General features: G+C 45.8%; 1 protein-coding gene across 2 annotated transcripts in view; it reads right to left on the reverse strand.

Moving 5' to 3' along the window:
* The window catches only part of LOC110000848 (amyloid-beta A4 protein-like), a 38572-nt gene that overhangs the window by 6881 nt on the left and 13386 nt on the right, over positions 1–18305 (reverse strand). The window contains exons 2-12 of one of the 2 annotated variants that reach the window (XM_020656211.3): positions 12212–12379; positions 9582–9711; positions 9244–9356; positions 8887–9077; positions 8351–8709; positions 7685–7852; positions 3171–3304; positions 2098–2172; positions 1857–2015; positions 978–1106; positions 781–880 (exon numbers count right to left, since the gene is read on the reverse strand). In XM_020656211.3, coding sequence (XP_020511867.2) covers positions 781–880; positions 978–1106; positions 1857–2015; positions 2098–2172; positions 3171–3304; positions 7685–7852; positions 8351–8709; positions 8887–9077; positions 9244–9356; positions 9582–9711; positions 12212–12379 — 1726 coding nt within the window. The remainder of the gene's footprint in view (positions 1–780; positions 881–977; positions 1107–1856; positions 2016–2097; positions 2173–3170; positions 3305–7684; positions 7853–8350; positions 8710–8886; positions 9078–9243; positions 9357–9581; positions 9712–12211; positions 12380–18305) is intronic. The other variant, XM_065951677.1, reaches the window with a different exon arrangement.

An 18305-nucleotide genomic window follows, 5' to 3' on the forward strand; every position in this document is an offset into this window, starting at 1 on the left:
TTCGCCGGTCAGCGCAGACTGTGACAGTCTCCGAGACAGAGACACACAGATGGCTGGGTGACGCACGCAACTCCAATAAACCCAAAACACCCCGTCCGCAGAAACCAAGTGAATACAGGAGCAGCACGGGGAGGGAGGGAAGGAGGGGATTTATCTTCCTGCAAACAGTTTCATTTGACTCTGAACAGAAGAATTAGGTCACATGTTATAATCTATGACAAAAAAAAAGGGAGGCTGGAATTCAGAGCATTCAATGTTTTTGTTACATGTTGCACAATCCGGACAGTTTGTCTTTTCTTATCTCTCGTATTAGGGTCAGCAGGAAGGCCATGTAACACAAGGTGTACTTCACTAACCACAAATATTTATTTTCAGCTCTCAGCTTCAAAATACAACACTTATTTTATCGGTGCCTTTCTGTTTTCAAGCCTCTGACTTATAACTGTAAAGCTATACGACAAGGTATATATATTTAAAGTCCGTATATAAAGATGGACGACGTGTCTCACCTCTTCCTGTCGTTCTAAACCGAAGACAAAATATCTCCCAAAACGGGTGATAAATGATGAATTTGACATTTATTATTTGGATATTATAGCTTGATAAAAGTCACATCTGTTAACAAGGAGAAGGCGGCGCAATACTGCAGCCTGTCAGTAGGGGGAGCGCCATATTTTTGGCTTCACTTTTGGGGAGGAGTTATGTTGTCCATCTTTTTTTTAAATTTTTTTATATAATAGTCTATAAAATTATTCTAAAATGTTGCCGTCTGCAACTCACCGACTTGGTCCTGGATATCGTCGGCCACACCGGGCACCTTGTAGAGGAGTCCCAGAGATTGGTTCATACGCTCCTCAATGACACGCAGGTGGGTCAGCACCTTTAACACAAAACAAAGATGCACATGCACAATGTTATAAAAGTGGCTCTTCATTTCAAAGTAGAAGAGCTTCAGGAGGAGCCTCGTGCGTCTCTACCTGAGGTCTGATCTGCGCAGCCTTCTTCGGATCCACCATGCGGACGTGCTCAAAGTGCTTGAGGGTGTGCTGCCTGTCCTTCTGCTCGGCACGCACGTACTTCTTCAGCAAGCTGAAGACGTGGCGAGGCTGCAGAGCACAGAGAGAAGAAGACAGATGGTTCAGAGCCCAGTGAGGACAGCGTGGATTCATTTAAAAACGCAGCCTGGATTCTGGAAGAAGAAACAACGATGGCGATCTAAATCCCAAACACCAATCAGCTGAGGGAGTTTAGGCGGAAAGATTTTCCAGATTGCAATCGCAGCATTTACCTGATGAAAGGGCGTCCTTTGTTTAATAGAGTTATACAGAAAAAAATAACAAAATCTGAAGGAGAACGAGTGCACTCATGCAGATTTTGGTACAAGCTCTGAGTATTTTCTGACACTTAATAGCCCTGGAATTTATGCAACATGAGCTTAAAGGTTATCAATCAAATCCATCACATTTGGAAAGAAATGCCAGAGCACAGTCATCTAAAACAAATGAATGAAGAATGTCTAGATATGGTTATATAATGATTAGTATTTGTACTTGCCTTATATAAAATCTGCACAACCTTAAAGAGGACATATTATCCCCCTTCTCAAACAGTCCCCCTGTGGTCTAAATGAAACATCTGTGCTGTGCTGTGGTTAAAATATAACATGAATCAAGCACCAGAGGAGGTTTGAGACCCTGTATAAACCAGCTCTCTCAGAATGCTCCGTTTTGGTGTGTGTCTCTTTAAATGCAACAAGAGAACGGTAAACCACAGGGGGGAGGAGCCCCTGATAGTGATCGTAATTAAACCCTGTCAATCATCTGCATCGTGCTCCAGGAAACAGATCCGTCACGTACTTTGGGTGGGTTCTGCTGCAGTGCGGTCAGGTAGCTCTCCAGAGCCAGGCGGCGGCGGTCGTTCAGCAGAGCCTCCACCCGCGCCATGTGCGTCTCCACCAGCTGCTGCCGCTCGCTGGCCGCCTCCTGCTCCAACGCCTCCACCTTCTCCTGGAAACGCTGCGTGCACACACACACAAAATCAATTTCAACGACGCTGAAACACACTGGACCGATTTCCAGCGTGTGCACGACGTGTTACCTGGATGACAGCCTTCTTGTCGGCGCGTGGAAGATTCTTGGCTTCCCTCTCGGCCTCCTCCCACTCCCTCATCACCTGGGAACAGGAGAACGGAGGGAAAACATTAATAACACCTGTCAATCATGTTCCCGTTTCCACAGGTTCAATCGCAGGTTGATTTTACACTTGAGTGGAAACGCCGCGTTGCTCCGTGTGGCTCGGGTGTGATCCTTTTCGCGGTTGTCGAAATGGAAGGAAAGAAATCTGACAGTTTACATGGGGTTGTGATAAGACAGCATCGTGGCTGCAGAGGGCAAACTGCAGATCTTCCTGTTTGCGTGCATAATGCTGTCAGATTCACGATGATGATATGTGTGTGACGGGAGAGACAGGAAAAATAAAAATCCAGAACCAGCGGCCGCTTCCCTTTTTCTCCTTCTGACTCAGTGGGCGGATCCTTTAATTCAGACATGACCGGACGCTTCTATGTCAGGGTGAAGTCAGCTGTGTGCAATCAGACGATGCTGCGCCTATAGCAACCCACGCAACACAACAGAGCTATTCAAAGCGCTTTAGAAACTGTCTTGGGATGAAAAAAGAAGCGATATGAGGTTGTTTTTCTTTTTAGCCTTCTTCTCTGCAGCCTTGAAAACTGTGAAAACTGCGCTGCGGACCATCTGGCTGTCTTCTGCCGAGCGAGCCGCTTGATTAAAGTACACAATTAAAGTGGAATTGGCTCCGCCGCCTCACCCCAAGGGGGATTAACAACCACACCTATTCGTTCTACTTGACACACCTTTTCTTTGCCTCCGTTTGTCCTCGCACTCCAACTCCAAAACAAACCTCCATTCTGCTCTCCATGCACGCTCACACAGTCTATTAAAATGTTTTTCCTGACTAATGACTTAAACATAAGCAGAACGTGAACATTTTTTTAGAGGTTTAAGGTATGCAAGTTTAAAAAAAATGAGGATAAGCTTTAAAGTGGAACAACTCGTACAAATCAGAGTATAATGTCTGTCACCGAGAGAGATTCCTCCTTCAGAACAAACAGTTAAATCCTCATTTATTGTCATTTCCACTCCTTCTGGTACCTGGGACATCCTCTCGCGGTGCTTTGCCTCCAGGCTCTCTTTCGCCTTCTGGAAGTGGGCGTGTTCGTTTTCGTCAGCGGGCGTCTCCAGGTAGTGGTCCACGGCGTCAGGGGAGCTTGGTGTGGCTGTGGGCACTGCATGAAAACATGGCAGAGAGAGAGAGATGCTTTTAGTGAGGAGTCTTTTTTTTCTTTACTGCTCACTGTGTTTGGGATTGGCTGCGTCACCTCATCAGCACACACACACAGACAAAGAACACACAGCGGGGTCCAGACTGGGTTAATAGGGTTAGAGGGACATTAAGAGTGAAAGGAAAATAGGAGAGCAGCTGTAGCTGGAAGCCTCTACAAGAAAAACAACAACAAAAAAAAAAAATGCCTCAGATGACCCTCAGCCCATTTAAACATCTTCATTCAGAGAGAAACACCGACGCGGGAATTTATCCTGTGGGCTCAAAAAGAACAGACTCATCCACCAACTTAGCACAAAGAAATGGAATGGGACCACATACAGCGTGACAGTTGAATTTAATCAGCGGAAAGTTGATTATCTTTCACAAGTGTGCCATTAAAAGTGGATGTCTGTGCGTGTGTGTGTGGGAGTCTGATTGTGTGTGTGCGCAGGCGTGAAGGTCGCTTGTCATGTGAAATTGGTTACGTCTGACGGCAGCGCATGACTGCACAGAAGTCAAAAACAAGCGAGGTGTTTTCTTTTTTTTCCCCACTTTGACCTGAGACAAGAAGAGTTCTGTTACAAACATTTAAAGGCTCAGTTCACACAAATAAAAACCTTTACACGTGGATACATGTGCTTTTAGTTCCAAAGGCTGAGTGGTGTGTGTGTGTGTGAGTGTGTGAGAGAGTGCAACAAACACATTGTGGAGCTCACTGCAGTGAAAACAAACATTTTTAAAGATTCAATAGGAACATCTATTTCTGTAACTGGTTCAGTTGAATTCAGTTCAACGCACATTGTTTTCTTATTACTCTAAATAATCCACAGGCTTCACTGTGAACAAACCGTTCTGCTAAAGATCATTTTAGTTAATCCAATGGAAACGCAATCTGCGTATAATCCGGAGTAATTAGGACATTTATACAAAAGGAGAGAGTGAAACTCACGCATTCAAAAAAAGGTATAAAGTGCAACAGTCATTGAGCAATCTTGTGTGGTATGGTGTTTTTGTTTGGACCAGAGAATGAACGGGAAGAAGAGAAGTGGTTCAGATAGAAGTGATTGTACCCGACCTAAAAAGCCTCTGCGTGTTTCTAATAAGCTCCACGAGCAGAAACGTGCTCAAACTAGGATCAATATTGGAGATGCTATTTGAAAAATGGAGAGAGGTTAGAACACAGAAAGGTTTACAGACCCATGCAGAGCTGGATAAACACTGAAGCTTCAGAGTCCACCACATGGTGACCTGAGTGAGCATCCACTCTAGAGAGGAGGGGGCGAGGAGAGACAGCTCTCTATAATGTTTAGAATTCAGACTGCAGTACCCATTTTAACCACTAGGTGTCTGGGTTACATACTGCTCCTTTAAAGAAAAGCAGCCGTGTTTACGTCATGTTAACATTGACGGAACGGCCTTTTGTATAAAGCTGTTTTAGTCACCGACTATAAAAAGAAGAAGAACATACTCTGATTATTTGGATGTATTGTTTAAGATCATTCTGTGTCATGTTCAATATGAAGCTACGAGCTAACCACAGCATGCTAACATCAGCCGTCCAACACGTCATTGTGATTTTGTCCTCCATTTGAGCTTAATGGTGCATTCTAATTAATAACTGAGAGGGGTTGGAGGGGTGTGGAGGCGTCAGAGTTGCAGGTATCTACTGGATCAAAAAGTAGCACATTCTTCCTTTAGCTGGATTTGTAGAAAGCTACTTGGACTTTATAAAAAAAAAAAAAAAAAAAAAAAAGGGAGCTTCTAATTTGAATAAATACTCTACACTGATAATGATCTTTAATTAGTGAATGCATCGTCAGTGTGTGGGTTTATGTATTTGCGTAGGAGGGTAAAAAAAAAAAGAAATGACACTGTAGCTCTTCTCACCTCCACAATGCTCAGCAGAGCAGAAGTGCAATCCCAAAACACACACACACACACACACCCAAACACACACACAGACAGGATAAATTTAGATCACAGTATAGGGAGATGGAGATATCTCCACTCCATTTTCGCTGCAGGGCGGATCACGACTGAGACGCAAACATTCACCGAGCGAGGTCACTGAACCTTACACAACGCCGAAAAGCAGCATCAGAGCCGAACGCTAAAACCTCCTCCCTCCACTCCTCATCTGCAAACACACACACACACACACACACACACACACACGCCCCCCCCCCCTCCTGCAAACACACCCACACACCTGGAAAATATGCAAAAATCCAATCTTCATGAATGAACGATCGCGCCTAGCTCGACGGAAAGCGGTGAGAAAGTAATCGTTCTTTTTAGAGTCCCCACCCCCCCCCACCCCCGTTATTAGAACATTTTAATGACCCAACATGATAACGCGGCGTGGAAATCATCGAGCTCTCCTCCTCGTTTCCACCACTTCTACTTCTAATCAATCATCACAACGTGACGCAGCAGCCAGGTGAGCTCTGAGAGTGTGTAATGATCAACTGATGAGTTCCCCCTCTTTCATATTTTCCACGTCCAGTGCTGTGATTTGATCCGATTTCGAAGAAATGAATTAAGCAGAACGCTTTTCCCCCCCCGTTATGGCGAGCGCCAGCCTGCGACGCGTCAAGAGGGATAATGTGCGGCGAGGGGAGGATTACCGTGATCTACTTCCTGCCTGGATGATTTCACAGCCTTGCACTCACGTTAAAAAGGCGAACAGAAGACGACGCCTGTGAAACAGCTGTAATAACACAAATTACAGCTGTTGGCGTACATCCCCCGTAGGGCAACAGCCGTGTAACCATGGCAACTTGAAGGGAAATGATATTCAGCCTCCGAAGCAAATTGTGCATGAAAATGAAGCATCTGTACGCAACAGTTGTTATGGGAGTGGATTGTTTTGTGTCACTGGTGAATTAGAATATAAACTCAGCTTTTCATAGAAACAGAACCGCAGAGTCTCTTCTCTCAGCATGCACTAAAGCCATGTAGTTAAACAGGATCTCACTTTGGAGTACACTATGGGGTAAAGTCCTCAATTCTTCTCATCTCTGCCTCGCCTCAGATCATGTGCCTCATCTTCCTGAGGGCTCTGCTCTGGTTCCATGACCGTCTCCATACTGGGAGGATTGTTCAAATTTGCAGCATGTTAGAGTGAGATGTTTTGCACCGAGTCTCACCGGCCTTTAAAAACCACTCTTTTTAACACCATGTCATTTTTTTGTTCTTTGCGAATTTATTCATTTCATACATCGCTCTCCGGCTTTTGCGTCCTCACAATAAATCTCAAACATCACCAACACCAGAGGAAAAACTAGATTCCAGTGACAAAGTGAGGCAGAAGGATCGGTGAGAGCACAGATTTAACAATCCAAGAGGGATTGACGGGGAAAGGTGGAGTCTGTGTTGAGGGCAGACATGTGTATTTGTCAGACAGATAAGACACAGACAGAGACGGCGAGGGGGGAAAGTAAAGGTTAGCCAGGAATGAAGCTGAGAGGGGCGTCCAAGAGAGAGAGAGGCACACCAAACGAGAAGGGTTTGAGGAGCGGTTAATACCACACGGCCAGTTCAAGTGGGACTCCTTCAAAACACAGCATTTGCCTTGATGTCATGTTATTTAAACTAAGAACAGAGTAGGGCCTGACTGAGACGACATTTTTAGGACAGATCCTGATACGATATTTGGGAGTGGAAAAAATCTCTTAGATCTCTACTCTTACTTTCATCCAACAGTCTTTTCTTAAATAAAAAATAACTTATGTTTGTGGTAAAATAAAGTGACACTTGGATGAACTTCATTATGTGTATGCAACAAAAGGAGGGGGGGGGATGTGAGTCCTGATGATCACTGGAAGTTGTCATTCTGGCCACTGACACCTCAGCTTGTTTATTAAACCTGAACCAGATTCCTCTAACAAAAACTGGAATTTTGCAAAGCAGCGATTGGCTGAGGTGTTACTCCGTTACATTTGTAGTGATGTGATGTGTGAGATAGGAACGTCTGCGCTCCAGGAGGTAGATTTGTGCTTTTTTGTGAATGGAGACTGGCGGCTTTGAAGAGACACAGTTATAATGGCTTTTTCTTGTTTCAATAAAAAACAAAAAAACTTGATCTTTTACTGTGAAGGTTATTTTTGAGCCAGTAAAACTTGTCTTGCAGCCGTGGGGCAAAACTGGTATACTTTACTGATTGTACAACGTGTTTTAATCTCAGTGCCAATCGTAGAAAAATACTCATCCAGTCATTTATGACAAGTTTTGTTTTTAAGGAGTCCCGAGTAAAAGGGCAGGTTAGAGAAAAACCAGTGGGGGGCGGCGTTTGGCAACTGAGGCGGTGAGCTGACGGTCGCCTGCTGTGCACCGGACTTACTGACGCTGCCGCACACAGACATGCAGTACTCCTCTGACTCAAAGTTATTCCTGTTTCCCCCGCAGCCGCCGTAGGTAAACTGAGCGCAGCGGCCCTCCTGGTGGTCAAAGTACCAGCGGGACAGCCTGGCCCGGCATGGACCAGTCTCTGCTTTGGCCCAGCACACATCTTGGAGAACACACACACACACACAGGTCATAAATCTCAAAGCATAAATAGCTCGTCTTTTTGTGTAGGAAGTCACCTCAAAAATATTACATTTTACTTCATGGCTGTTCTATCACAGGAAGGACGTGTAAGAAGAGTTTAAGCATTAATAATACAACTTTGAATCTTGTCTTTTTTTTTTTTTTTAAGAGCAATTTTACACTACAAAGGAGACAGGAATGTGGAGCAACCAATCCTGGTCGTAATGGAACGCAGCTAATGAAAGCTCAGAGATGATAAATGAGCTCAATAAGAAAAATGACAGCGGGAAATTAATGCGTGAGGAACGAGATGCCCGATTGTGTTTAGCAAAGCAGAAGGATGCGAAGTAAACGCGCGTTTCTGTCGCGCTTCTCCGACATTAATCATGAAAAAAAAAAAAAAAAAAAAAAAAAAAAAAAAGGAGCGCTGTTTGGTGTTTAGAGGGACCTCGGAAACTGTGGTGATCAAACAACTCACCCCTGACCACCTCCTCCACGGACTCGGTGGTGGTTGTGGTGGTGGTAGTCGTCATGGCGATGTTGGTCGTGGACTCGTCGGCGTCGGCGTCGTCATCTGCAGGCTCATCCACGTCCTCATAATCGTCCCCCACCACCTCCTGGTCCTGCTCGCCGTCTCCATCGCGGTCGTTATCCAACATGTCCTCCTCCTCCTCCTCCTCTTCCTCGTCGTCGTCGTTGTCGCCGTCTTCCTCCTCGGCCGGCACCGCCTCTGCCTCCTCCTCCTCCTCCTCCTCCTCCTCCTCCTGTTTGTCCTCCTCTACCACAGATGGCCTGGTTTCCTCTTGCTGCTCTGCTGGCTCGGGCTCGGGCGGCGTACTGTGAGACGAGGAGAGAGGGACACGGTAAGGACATATGGAGAGAAATCAGGAGAAGGAAAGAGGGATCAGGAAACGAGGAGGAGGAACGGGAAGGAAGGAGGGAGCGAGATTTTAAATCATAACGCTGCAGTTTGCTTCCAAGGCGATGAGAGTGTGTGTGTCTGAGTGTGTGTACCCGTTTTCAGAGTAGTCGGTCTCCACTCCGCCCCACCAGACGTCGGAGTCATCGGCTTCCAGCTCGCCGCTGTCGGCGTCACGCTCGGCCTCCGCGGGACAGCAGACGAACTCGACTCCCCGGAAGCGGTTGATGCCGCACGGCAACAGCATCCCGTAGTCGTGGAGGTTCATGGTGCGGTCCCCACAGGACTGTACAGACACAGACGAGAGAACACATCAGAGGCCGCTCCCTGGTGCTAAGACATCAGCGCTCCTTTACACGTGTGTGTGTGTGTGTGTGTGTGTGTGTGTGTGTGTGTGTGTGTGTGTGTGTGTGTGTGTGTGTGTGTGTGTGTGTGTGTGTGTGTGTGTATACCTCCTTGGCGACAGTGTGCCAGTGCAGGTGGCTCTCACACTGGTCCATGCGCTCCTGGTGCAGGAACTTGCACTTGTCAGGAACAAGCAGGGCGTCGCTGACAAAGTCACCCACTGAAGCAAAGAAAACAAACATGTAAGAAGCAACCTCCGATGTCTCCGAGCGTCCAGGATGAAATGCAGACCGGCTGATGCTTTTATTACGAAAAACCATTTCTAGAATCTGCCCGTTCAATCTTCTTGTGGTGCGTCAAGGCATCATTGAAGTAGAAACAGTCTACAGAGTTGTAGTTCAGACACAGATATCCCTTTTCATGAACTGTGACCTCTCAGACTCACCCAGGCAGCGGTAGGGCACCACGATGTGCACGTGGTTGCGGCACATCTTGCGTCCCTTCTTGTACCAGTTCTGGATGCTGACTGGCTGGTTGGCCTCCACCACGTTGGTGATCTGGAGCTCTGGGTACACCTACACACACACGGAGCATTATAAATTGGCATCTTGGTAAACTGTAAACACACTCCACTTATATAGAAGCTCAGAGCGCTTTAAACTACAAGCCGTGTACACATTCCCACACTCACAGCCGAGGCTTATCAGGTTCTTTTTTAAATACACATTTGCCGAATGATGGCACGGCCTGTGGGAACAATTTGGGGCTCAGTGTTTTTCCCAAGGACACAAGAAGAGGCGGAGTTAAGGAGCCAGAGAACAAACTGCAGATCTTTTAATTAGTGGACGACCTGCTTCGCCTCCTGAGAAACCGCCGCCAGACGTTTCTCGCCTCTTTAAAAAAAACATTTAGAACAGCTGGTGACTTTCTTTAAAGTTCTTATTCCTACCATGTCATGGGTTGTTACCATTATCTAACACCTGCACAGTAACGTCAATGAGAGACCTGGCCTCCTTTTCTTATGTTTCTTTGACTATAAATTTGCTCTCCACTGAAGCCTTTCCTGTTGCTAAAAAATCTTTTTGGGTCTTTTGGATGATGTGGCTGAATCAGACAGTTACATTATCAATCAATTTATATTTGTATGCTGCCAATTATCTGATTGTCTTTTTTTTTGTAGGTGATATGGAGGCATCAGTATTAATTCCAGTCTGCTTCATAAGCAGTTAAAAAAAACCTCCTCATTGGTGCTTTTAATTCCCATATTCTGCTCTGTCACTTTAAGAAGCGTCTCATTTCTTCCCAGGCTATTTTGATGGTTGCATGTCTGCAGCCTTCCCTGATGCTGTTCCTGCTTTTTGTTTTTTTGGCACTCTGCTGTGTTCACCTCAATGTTCCTCTCAGCCATGCAGGACGTCTGCCTCTGCACAACATTCTCAATCCACGTTGTTGTCTTCATCCTCCTCTCATGTTCTCTCTGCCTTTTCCACGCTGACAAATAACCTTCTCAGTTTTTGCTTGTCGGCGCCAGACTTACCAAGTTGTTTCTTCCATATCTCTGCTTTTCTTTTTTGATATTCGAGTTCAGTAATATTTAAAGCTGCAACCTAAGAAGGGCTGTTTGTTATCGTCCGGTCTGCAACAATGGGAAGATGAATTTATCTCCCTTTCGGTCTGTCTCGCAGGCTTTTCAGAGAAATCTCATTATGCATCACCTCCTCTTATCAGACAACTTGTCTTTGCACAGTGCACTTACGCAGCGATAGCCTACAGTGCACTGCTGGAATATTCCCCAAAGTAATGCTCTCTTATGTTCGGAGGAGACTGCAGTGAACTGAAGGAGGTGAAAAGAAAAACAACCCCAGCCCATAGGACAGAGTGCTTCTCTCTGTTGTTCTGCATTTGGGCTGGTTAGCTTACACTCCCTAATTATAAGCCATGCAGAGCTTTTAAAAGTAAAGTCACATGGACTTAAGCAGCTTGTTGGCATCATGTCATCCTGCCAAATTGGGGATTTTGGGGGGGGAAACAAAAACAAATCTGTTGCAGACTAACCCACTCACTTTCCTGTGCTCCTAATTGCTCTCCAAACAGCGATAACAAACACCTCAGCATGACGGGGCTCGGTGCAGATTTCACTCAAATTCAGGCAACTTTTTGTTCTACATCTACATATTGGACTCACTCGCCAGAAAAAAAACAAAACGTTGCGTTAATTCGATAGAAATGGATCCAAACACTGCTTCTTCTAAAGTTCCCTTGCTACCTGCTCCGTCATAATTATTTGCTCTGTTTGGAGTCGGCTTAATGGCTCAACTGTAAATTACCCAAACCCAAGAAAATTCCAGCGAGAATGTCGCAAACCGTAAAGATTTATCACCCGGGCTTACTGCTCACTCGCAACAAAACAAACAGTGGGTAATTACTATTTAAGTATTCCATATATCATCGCTTATGTGGCCAAATGGGAAAAAAAAATTTTTTGGGGGGGGGGGGGGGGCTTGGCAGGTACTGAAAATGTTGATTACAAATGGCTGTTGTTTAACGACCTCCCCTGCTAGCAGAGTTATTATTTTGCAACATTTACCTGACACTGTATGTCTGTGTTTCCCACTTTAACTACAACAGCAAAGACATGATTTTAAAAAAAGGTCACGTCTCACATGGTGTCACATAGTGGGAGAAGCCACTTTAGGGACTTCGGGTTCAGTCTGTAGTCTGTCTTCAAACCCCCCCCCCCCCCGCTCTCTCTCCTTGTGATGGGTGGATATGATGCTTCCTTATTTGTGGACGGTTGTGTTTACGTCCCCCCGCAGACTGTACCCGATCAGTGCCCGGGTCCCACCACCCTCACGGTCTACACAACGGCCCAACTTGTTTGAAAGTCGGGGGCCGCACTGCGCTTCAGGATTTATTGCAATACAAACAAAGTGGATCTCCATAAGCATTACAGTTTTAACATCATAACACAGTATCAGACTTAATTGATTCAGCAGAGAGTAAACTGTGGTTGTTTAAGTCAGAGGATTTTGTTGGCTTAGACTTCACACACACACACACACACACACACATTACCTTCTGGCAGTACTGCAGGATGCCCTTCTTGGTGCTGATGCAGCTCTTGTTGCCCCAGGGGTCGGGCTCCCACTTTCCGCTCTGCACATTGATGTGCATGTTGAGTTTACCGCAGAACATGGCCACCTGGGGCATTGCCAACAGACCCATAGAAACATCTGTAGGCACCTAAGGGTGTGGGGGTGGGGGGGGGGGGGGGGCAGACAGACACAGAGAGAGACAAGATTTAATGAGATATACCGCTTATGTTAAACTCTGTGAGCCCTAGCGCTGGAAAAAAAATGCGAGACGGATGCAATTAAATTTTATTACTTAGATAGATGGGGGGGGGGGGGGGGGGGGGGGGGGGGGTGCTGCGAGGGGAGAGGAGAGGAGATTAGCGTGCGAGATGAAAAGTAAGATGAGGTTGAGCTGCTTTAACATTAGAGGAGCTGGAGAGAGATGAGGAGAGGAGGAGGAGAAGAATAGGAGCAAAGCCAAAGATGAGGTGTTGGCAAAAGTAGGGTAGGAATGAATTCTTCTTCCTCGCCCCGGTTTCATTGAAGCCTCTGGAAATTTTGATTAACAGTGGAGAAAATGTTATCGAGAGCTGATCGGGCCCATTTCACAGAATCAGACGAGGAAGTAGAAGAAAGTGATTTATTTTAATTCATCACAGAGAGGTGACTCAACAGATGTTATGATCCCCGATAAAACTCCTGCATCAAACGCTGAAACATGGATGCTCAATCACAACGTCCTGATTTCTTGTTTTTTTTGGAATCAGAAACAAAAAGTGAGGGAGCATCAGCAGCATCGTAGCTGGGAGTGGCCTCTGTCCTCGAGCTTCCCCCCCCCCCATCACATTTGTGCCGCAAACGCTGTTTTGGTTTCTTTTGTGTGCCTCTAATCTGACTCTTAACCAGAGGAGTTCAGAGCATGCTCAGTGCGTCTGTTCATATCAGGAGGTGTCAAATGTTTCTGTAAATAGAACATTAAAAAACGAGTGCAAAAGCCGTGATGGACACAAAATCGATATCTTCAGAGGAGTAAATTGCCTGAAACAACAGACCTGCAGCAATCAAACACACACCCACTGTTGTCTATAATGTTCAACACACACTCACTCGCCCGCCCACCTTGTGCAGTACCATCTATGGAGAAAGTGTACATCTGTGTGTCCGTGCAGTGTTTATATAACCCTGTGTTGATTCATTTCTCCCTGTTCGTGCAGCTCTGCTGGAGGCAAGGGGGGAGTGTGCGAGTTAGCAAACATGAATGTTTTTAATTTTGTGTTCATTTAAGCTCCTGTGTGTTGCCTCTCTCTCTCTCCCTCCGTGTGTGTCTGCATGCATAAGGAGGTTTTGTACTGAAGCTCCCTCAGGAGGAGAGGTGGTGCAGACAAACCACTGAATGTCTGCATTGTACTGGCAAATGAGCTAGAACAAAATGGGAGGGAATAAGGGGAGGGGGGGGGGGGAGGGGGAGGGGGAGAAGAGGGACTGTTGCCATTGTGTTCTACCTAATCTTGTTAATGGTTTGAAGGCCCTGGCAGGCAAACAAATGTTGTTTTGTGAGATGGATAGCAGATTCTTTCCTGCAGACTTGATTCTTTCCAAGCAGCCAGGGGGGCATGAAGAGCTCTTCCAGTGAGAGGAGCTGCTGGGGAGGGGAGGGGGGGGGGGGGGGGGCATCAACTTGGACGAATGTCAAGCTGGACAGTTTGATTTTTTACAATCGATCTAGCATCTCTTGAATGTATCGGGGGGGGGGGGGAACATAAACATGATCAGCTTTGCCGTTTACACACACTGATACACTTGGCAGAAGAGGAAACCTCCTGCAGCGTTCGGTTCCTCAAAGCGCTCGCCAGGTACGCACACATGAGCTGCAAGTACTGCCGTCAACACCTGCACAACGGGACGCAATCCAACAGGAGCATCTGCGCTGTTATTTTACCGATTCTATTCGAGAGCAGCCTCTATGTTCTGTGAGGGTTGTGCGATGATGGCTTAATGGGGTTTTCTGAACTTTTTCAACGATTGCCGTGGAAGCATTGTGAACTACTGTGGACGCGGTGTAGTGGCAAAATCCTATTGGTCTGTCGTCTTCATTTGAACTTGAAAGATTTCGATGTTTGTGCGTCATTCCGCAATTAGAAAGTGTTTCTCTGTGTGGCCTTGGTCTGCATCTCCAACAAGAACTCTCCTCAGGATCTGGGTACAGCATGACCCTAAATCAGTGCCCTCCTGACAAAAAAGGAGTTTCTGTTGGTGTTCCACCGTTCCAGCTACCTTATAGAGAGAAGCTTGCATAGATAACTCACCATGCAAACTAGCAGAAGGCAAGCTGAAACCATGATGATGTATTACTCATGTATATGCAAAACACCTCCACCCTGTGAATGTATAAATATGCTCTGCAACCGGGAATCTTTGATGCACTTGTGACTGATGTTACTTCTGCAGCTGATTAGCACTTTTGCAAAAGAACTCTTCACTGTATGCAGTAAAATACACAAAGACTTTGACTTGAGAGCTTTCATTACCAACAGAAAACAAAAAACAAGGCAAAGTGGAGTATCCTAAAAGGTCCCGACACACCAGGTCGCTCAGCGTCGCCGTCGCCCGTGACCCCGTGTTTGGACAAGTTGGTGTTGTATGACCAACAAAAGGCAGACGTGAAAGTATTATCTGTGATGTTAGACGTGTTTGTCTTCTCTAAACAGAAATCAGAGTCAAAGTCCCTCCTGCTCGATTAAGACTTATCAGTTTATAACCCACATTGTTTACGCAGTCTTATCAGTATGATGTCTTTTAATGCTCAGGTGATTGCTTTTCCACTTTAAACACTTCTGGTCTCCGTTTAATGAAATGATTTTTAATACGGCTTTAAAAACACACGCATGCCGCTTGTTTTTCCCACCAGGCTATTTATCAGTTCACATTTCCTGCACGCTGGAGGAGTCTCTTTGATATTCATAACACATGCATACACTATGAGCACAAAGACAACATGATTCAGGGACAAAGTCTGGATCTGGTTTTAGATGAGTTTATGATCTACAGACTTATAAACTGATAATGTACAAGTCAGATCGTTGTTATTTATCTCCTTCCATTGGACCCTGTAGGGGGGGGGGGGGGGGCAAAGGTTTCACATTTGTGATTGATGTTACATTGTCCCCCACCAACCATCCGCTATGGCCGCGTCTGAAACGGCATACCAACTGGAGGAAGTCTGAGCCGAAAAAACAATTTGACTGTAATTTGCAGCCGCTGAGCCCCGAGGATGAATGAAATGCGGCGACAAGCTCTGCTTACTGCAGTCAAATGAGTGTAAAAACAGCACAGGTCAGGTTACACTTTCACACTCCTCACGTCCAACATGTCGAGCTGGGGAGCTCTAGCAGCACAGGAATGAGTATTTCCCCCACACAATCACACAAAGTGGCCACTCGCCCCCCCCCCCCCCCCCCCCCCTCAAGACCTCCTGAGATCAAACACATGGCTACATGACACTGGTGGCCATCAGTCTTGACACTGGACCATCTGCCCCTCATAGGGTTATTTCGGGGTTCGTCGCACAATTCCCACAAAGCCACCTGCGAGCGTATATAAAAAAACAAACCCCGTTGCTGCTTGTTAAAAGTAAAACCAAAGGCAATGTGAGCGCAAAAAGTTACAAATAATCTATAAGAAGTCGTCTGCATATGTGCTATCTTTTAATTAACGGACATTCTGGGTGCCCCGTTTCCTTTTTGACCTTATCGGCCCACCCGCTGGCCCCTCACTGTCCCTTATCAAAAGACTTAAACCAGCTTCCTCCCTGCTTCAGGCATAGGTAGGCAAATCTGGGCCCACTGCTCGCTGACATTCAAATTCTGTGTGTCATCTTCTTTTGGCTGGCAAATTATATCCTCATTCATCGCTCTCTCCTTTGCTATCTCTCTACCACTCCGTCTTCTGCTGGAAGAGGAGGAGGAGGGGGGGGGAGGGGGAAGGGACAGGCCAAGGCTTTGCTACGAGCTTATAAATCAGAGTCCCAGGATGATGGCGGAGGCAGGAGCGGGGAAGAGAAAGTGAGGAGGAGGAACAATAAGCACAATGGCGAGAGACGGGGAAGAGATTGGAGAACAGATGAATTGGACAATAAGCCTTTGGGGGGCTCGGGCAGAAGGTCAAGCGCTCGGTAAAACAGAAAGGATGCGAGGATGGCGGGCTGGGGACAGAGCAAAGGCAGGGTGGAGGAAATCACAGAGAAGATGGGGAAAGTCAAGTGTCGGGGAGAGGTGGTTTAGAGAAAAAGAATGGCGTCACTTAAAGCACCGGTTCTATGAAAGCTGTGCGGTGTACAGAAGCAATCGCCATCATCATTGATCCAAACAAAAACTATGGTCATGATCTTATTTCCTGCATCTCATCATGCTATAGGCTAGCCAACGCTGAGACACGTCAGCAGCCGAGTGTAGGACAAAATGAGCAGTGTAGCAGATGCTTTCCTGCCTTGCTTCCTCTCCGTCTTTATCCGATCTTAGCTCTGGTTGTGCCAGTCCACCAGCCGGTCTTCCTGCAGGGAGGGGAGGGAGCAGTAATCTGGGCACTGAGGATTAAGACAGCAGCCTGGTCAGGAGAAATATCCTCCTATGGTCTCAATCTGGCATGATAGCCATCAGGGAACAAGCTAGAGGGAAGGAAGGCTGATGCTATACGAGATCGACCTCCAGATGAGAGTTCAATTTAAGTCAGCAGAAACCCCGCTCGCATACTGCTTGGCGTGCTAATTCTCCCCCCTTAATAGAATTTACAAGTGATGCAACTAAAGCAGTGATCCATCAAGAATGTCTTCCAGCTTCTGGCTGCTTTTATTAATCACACTTATCTGATGAAATACCACCACAGTTAGGACAAAAATGAGAGCAACAGACCTGAACGTCGCAGCTGAGGAAGCAACAAATTCCACAGTAAGGAGATTTATAGGGGGGTAGAAATCGTGACTGTTTTTACAGTTGTTTCCAAAGTCAAGTCATTCATGGAAGAAGATGCAGATTTAAAGGGGAATTTGGGTATTTTCATCTTCACTTATTTTCATGCATAAGTAACAGGTTTAAACCATTTAGGAATGGCTACAGTAGATTGTTTGAGCCAGCAGCCATGATCATTCTGTTAGGAGTCCAAGTAATCCTCGGGGACCAGAATACATCTAAAAAAAAAAAAAGGTGACAGGCCCAGATTGACTATCGACAATTTGGAAAGGGTCCCAACTCAGATAGACATTTACATTTCTCTCTGCAAAGTCACCAAACCCCATTGACAAAAACAGTCAAATCCATTGGGATACTGATACCGCTGTTTGCAGAGTCTGACCGATAATCGAGCAGCCAAAATATCGGCCGATATCAGTGAATCAAGAGCCATCAGTTATGGCTAATTTTATTGTAGATATGCGTCGATGCCACTAGATTTATTCAGCAGTCAAATAGCATTTCAGTTGAGTTTCATTGTTTAACACTAGCAGGTTTTTTTCCCCCACCAGCAGAGGGCGCTCGTGCCTGTAAAAGGCAAAAATAAAAAAGCAATTTTAAGAGACATACTTTGCACTTCAGCACATTTTCCCCTGAAATATTAGGCTGCAGCCATAACAGCTGGATGTGGAGGCAGCAAATCCAAATGTAATTGTAAATCATGATAAACTAGGACACATGTTCAAACCGACTGCAGTCCGCCTTTAAGCCACCACACATCCTAGTTATGCAGTACATGTCCTAGATGTTAAAGCCCGGCATGCGATGCTGCTTTACGAAGCATTCGACATCCCTGCAATCATTTAAGGAGGAAATGAAATTTGCTTTACCCTGAGGGAGGCTGAAAACAGACAGGAAAGCACACAAACCAACAGACAAACAATAATCTAATGTATTAAATCAATATAGAAGTTTGTGTTACGGCGCGATTAAAGTCAGATTATTTGTCATGTCAATTTGTTAGAGTGGTTTTGCTACCCCAAGAAGTGTGTGTGTGTTTGCTCCTGGATTCAAAAAAAGAATCAAAAAAAAAAAAAAAAAAAAAAAAAAATCATAGTCCCTATCTCAGGCAGGTGACCTATTTCCACAGCT

This window comes from Labrus bergylta, chromosome 24, assembly GCF_963930695.1.
Source record: "Labrus bergylta chromosome 24, fLabBer1.1, whole genome shotgun sequence".
NCBI classification, from domain to species: domain Eukaryota; kingdom Metazoa; phylum Chordata; class Actinopteri; order Labriformes; family Labridae; genus Labrus; species Labrus bergylta.